Raw genomic sequence first — 5361 nt, forward strand, 5'->3', positions numbered from 1 at the left:
TTAGTATAAAATAATTCTGTTGAAAATAATCATTATTTTTCGTTAAAGACAACGAGGATATACAAAGTGCTTAGATAATTTTTTTTTCCAATAAGACTTATTTTTTATCCAACGTCTAATCGGATTCATACTATTGACATTTATAATCGTTAAAAATAACTAATATTTTCATAATTTTGAAGGTTAACGTATGTTTAAAAAAAGGACGAAGAGTTTATTTTAGTTTGTACACATTCAAAACTGTGCACGTACGCTTATAATGCAAGCATTTCGACTCGCATAAATTCCGACAGTTGGAGTTGACAACATGTGCGCGACCTGTCTTCTATTCTTATATTGTTTCTTAAAAATTATACAGTTTAAAAATTAAATTACAAAATTAAATATTAATAAAATTAAATATTAATATAACTACATAAACAATACACATTTAAAAAAGAATGCTAATTTCATCTTCTTGAACTTCATCTCACCTTATTGGGATTCTGCCATTATTTGTGATGCGGTGGTCTATGCAACTCCAATGATAAAAGTTTACACTTTTTCCTGTGCAGAAAAGCTGTCATGACCTGATATATATTTTGGAGTTGTGTCAGATAATTATAATTACTAGCAGAAGTCAACATTCTTATTTCTAATGTATAAGGTAGTTGTACTATTTAAAAAAAATAAAATTAGAGTATGTATATATGTAATAGTTTATACACCAAAAAAATATATAAAATAAATTATTTTTTTGAAAGTGTATATATGTAATAGTTGAAAGGTAAAAGATAAATTAAAATTGCAGAGTGTAATGTTACATTAGTGGCAGTTGAGAGGTAAAATGAATATAAGAGAAATCAGAAGAAGTTTTATAAGTATTTTCGGCGACTTTCACTCATCGTAATTGAAATATTATTACCTTGATATATAGCATATGTTTGGTTGTCCAGGGGAAAAAATCACATAAAAAACGTGAAAAAACATAAGTAATACAACGTTCCTTTACTTTAAAGTGAAAAAAAATAATCGTCTTTATATCATCATCATTTGCTCCTCCAAATTAAACATGTTGAGATTTTTTTTAAGTGATTTGACTTCTATTTAATATTGTTTGTAAAAAGGATATTCAATTTAATACAAGAGATTATTTATGAAAGGGATAAATTTTAAGAAATAATTGAAATGGAATTGAAATTTAGGTGTCTATGTGTGAAAAAAGTAAAGTTTAAGGATTAATTTAAACAAAATTAAAGTTCAGGGTGTCTATTTTCAAAGGTGATAAAATTTAAGGATTAATTTAAAATAAAATAAAATTTAGAGTGTCTATTTATAAAAAGAATAAATTTTAAAAAGGTTAAATATTTTTGTCCCGAACTATCATTAGACATTTCAAATCTTATAACATTATTAACCACGTCAAAAATCAATAATTATATACAATAATGTTCATTTACTCTTAACTTGTTATAAAATAAAATTAATCATATTTTCAAGTAGTACTTTCTCCTAATCCTACCTCTTTTATTATATTTTTTTGGTCTTGTTAACCTAGTTAATAAATTAAAAGGAGAACATTATTAATGTGAAAATCATGCAAACTTAAAAAAATCATCAACAACATAATTTTATAATTCTAATAAAATATTTTTTTCTTTTAATTCTTTAATCAATGTCTAACATTTATCTATTATTTATCACATTTGTTATTTAATGTTTCTATCTTTAGAGCTATCAAAAATTTAAAATGGTGGAACCTTACTCATTGGGTTGAGTTCACCTAACTTGTTTAATAAATAGATCAATCTAATTCTATTCATCTCTTAGTAAGTATTAAAAATGTTGGCCCAACTCTCCATATATTGGTGAGTTATAGGAGTTTACTCACTTAAAATGATAATAAAAATATTTGTTTTAAAATCATTTTTTAAACAAAAAAATAATGTTTCAGATTATTTATTCTTAGATCATAACTTACAAGCAACATTTCAATGATCAATTCAATTGTCAGAATCAAAACCAATTGAAAGAGACAAATATTCATGCTAATCTTCATCAGAAACTAAACATTGACATAAAGCAATAGTATTGGAACTACAAGTTATAATTATGTACTTTGTAATAGTGTGAAGAAAATCAAAATACAAATAGTAATCATCATGATAAATGCTATCTCAATTTATTCAATTATAAAAATATAGAAATAAAATGTGATAAATGGATAACATGTGTGCTAATCCAGTCCACTACGCCCACCACAAGTTCAACCCAATGGACTGGATCATCTTCTTTTTTTCTTACTGATTTCTCTCTTCTTCCATTCTAATCCATCCCAAAAGTAGATGTTTACTATTTCCCCTTTCATAGTTTCACAAGTGTGCGCAGAGGCCAAACTGAAAGTGGTAGTACATGGTGTAATATTAATCACAGATGTGCTCTCATGAAGTCTGAACTTACAGCTCAAGTAACAACCAACAAGTAAAAAGTACAGAAGATAGCATAAAAAATGAAGGTAGAACAAATTCCAAGTTTTCTACATATTACGGTGCATAAATCAACCACGTGAAGGCTCCATTTATTTGCCGCTATAACATTGGTGACCCTCTTCCACAAATAGTAAGTAATAAAACCAAGTACAAAAAAATGTTCAACTACCAAGTGATCACAATCTTCATGCATCTGAGTCACACTATTGCCCTTTGCTCATGAAGTACACTTTACTCACCGCCAAAGTTCACTCAACACTGTAGAACAAAGGAATCATATAAATAATGCATATCTCTCCCTTAAGCCTTCAACACATACAAAAGTGACACACCAAATCAAAGACACCTGAGCCATTCAATTCCCCTCCTTTATTGCTTTCAAGTTTCAACACTAATTTTATTATCTGAAAAAATGGCTTTCAAAGTTTCGTTTTTCCTTGCACTTGTTCTAGTTTCCAATATCCTCCTCCTTGATACAACAGCTGCTGGACGCAGCATTGGCGAAAACTCCAACTCAGAGGAAAAGAAAGAGCCTGAGTTCTTGTTCAAGCATGAAGGTGGGGTGTATATTCCAGGGATTGGACCTGTTGGATTTCCACATAAATTTCATCTCACACCTCAAAATCCATTACCTGGTGGCAATGGAAATGGAGGAGCAGGAACCGCAACAGGATCAGGATCACCACCAGGTAGCAGTTATGTTCCTGGTGGTGATGACACTTTTGTCCCAAACCCTGGTTATGAGGTTCCCATTCCCGGCAGTGGTGGAAGTGTTCCAGCACCAGCTGCACCATGAGTTAACTCATGCATGATTAATGTGATGCATGGTAGTTAATAAGGTGGTTATGCTTAAGTTTGTCTTTTTCTTTCTGTTTTCTAGCCATAATAATAACTTATCATAAATAAGTATGCTCCATGTGCACATTGGTGTATATGGTGAACACCATGGATTGCCAAGTCATTCTGTTTGTTCTTGTAGTCTTGTTTTAAGATGAATTGAGTGTGACGTAAGCTTATTTGTTTTTCGAAGTAGTTGCTGATGAATGAGTCCTCAAAAATAATTTCTGTTATGATTCCAATTTGATATTCTCTTTTCATGCACAGTTTTATGTGTTTGTTCCTTGAATGATAATAGGTGCACACCTTTACGTATGGTACATTATATTAAAGCTATTATTTTTTTTCTATTTTCTTATCAGATCATATAAAATAATATATTTACAATTATCTTTTTTGTCTCTCTGGGTGTTAATTTTATTAGTGTCCACTGTCCACCAAACTTTTTCTTGTTCATTAGTGGGATTTAATAACAGCAAAGGGTGTTAAATAATTATCACTTGCAAAAGCACGAATATAGGGTCTAGACCTATATCTGTGTACTTTATAGATTAATAAGGGGGCATTCAGCACATGGTAAATCAATGCAGACTTTGGATTTTAGTAACAAAACACCCTGAGCAAATGTTGACATTGACAATATTCCACAAACTGATATCATTTACAAGGACAAGATATTCCCTTGACAATGAACTCATCACGGATATCACGCTTCAAATCAACTAACTACTGTTAATTCACATACTGTACGGAGAACAAATTAAAACCTTTGCTATAGCAGCAGCCAATTCATTTATTTTTCTCAACATCTCACATCATGCGAAATACGGAAGTTCAGTACATAAATACATAGTAGGTGTGCTATCATGCCACCAATGAGAAAGTAGCTAGAAGCAAGAAGCAAACATACACCACCTACTACTCTGCATTTTTTATTTTTCTTATTTTTTAGGATTTTTTTTTCAATTTTTTATAAAGATTTAGATTATGCACTATTTATCATGTAAAATAACCTAATCAAAACCTAAAAGTCACTTTTATTCTTGCATTTTTTTTGAAAGAAATTATTACACGATTCAGGATTATTACGGTTTTGGTCAATTTTCACATAATATAGTAGTAAGCAAGTTTTATTAACTTTTTTTTCATAAATTGTAAAATCTTAATGACTTGGCTGGTAGAGATTGAATGGAACTATGGTCATGTGATGATCTTGGATTAATCATTTCTCCTTCTCCGGAATAAGACATTAATAGGTCACACTATTGAGTAAGTTGTCCTTTGATTCAGAGACCAAAATTATCAGCATTTTAAAATTAGCCCCCACTCTAACTAATGTCTAGCTAAGAAAAAGAATAAGACTCTGCTGTCACCATCAGCTTACATCTCTGCAATAAACCCTTTATAATATGAATTTTAGCTGTCATGATCCTTCTTTATCATAGTCAAGGCAAGAGATCATACTGATAGAAAACGGTATGCATGCAATTACCTAATTTTACTTGATCCCGAATGTAGGAACGAATCTGATGTTATATTAAAGAAATATTTAATTGTGTAAATTTTGGTATTCCAGAAAAAAAGTTTTCAACTCATAGGAGGATGCTATGCTCCAAGGGGCATCACTACAGTGACCTTAACAAGTACTGCATGGGATTTGGATTCCCTAGAATTGCTTTTTCAACTGCAAAAAATCTACACTCTTGATTCTATATTTTACAATTAAAATTTAATAAACATAGTTGCTTTTAAACTGCAGCAAATCCTGCTATGTACTACATTCCAGGTGAGATGTGAAAAAATATATATAGTTAACTGAATTACATAGGATTTGGATTCTCTTTGGTTAAAGTTATTATTGTCACACATCTGCATTATCTTCCATTTCATTTCCACCACACTTGTATTTCTTTTTTTATTTTTTATCACATTATTTATATATCATTTTCTCTCTCTTCCATGTGTATGACTTCCACTCATACACCCCAAAACTGTACGTTTACCATTTTCCTTTGTTAATTACCAAAGTGCATGATAACTTTATGTTATGAGAGAT

The 5361-nt window shown here is 30.2% G+C and overlaps 1 protein-coding gene across 1 annotated transcript; it reads left to right on the forward strand.

Annotated features, from left to right (window-relative positions):
- The first annotated feature begins 2763 nt into the window (after window positions 1–2763).
- Window positions 2764–3547, forward strand: LOC100813843 (putative cell wall protein). Its single transcript, XM_003527398.5, has one exon. It carries the CDS (start codon window positions 2881–2883, stop codon window positions 3262–3264), a length of 384 nt encoding a protein of 127 aa, XP_003527446.1. The 5' UTR covers window positions 2764–2880; the 3' UTR covers window positions 3265–3547.
- Window positions 3548–5361: the final 1814 nt, after the last annotated feature.

Source organism: Glycine max, chromosome 6 (genome assembly GCF_000004515.6).
Source record: "Glycine max cultivar Williams 82 chromosome 6, Glycine_max_v4.0, whole genome shotgun sequence".
Taxonomy (NCBI): domain Eukaryota; kingdom Viridiplantae; phylum Streptophyta; class Magnoliopsida; order Fabales; family Fabaceae; genus Glycine; species Glycine max.

Excerpts from the sequence above, each read along its gene's own strand:
- LOC100813843 (XM_003527398.5), top strand. The coding sequence starts at position 2,881 with ATGGCTTTCAAAGTTTCGTTTTTCCTTGCACTTGTTCTAGTTTCCAAT.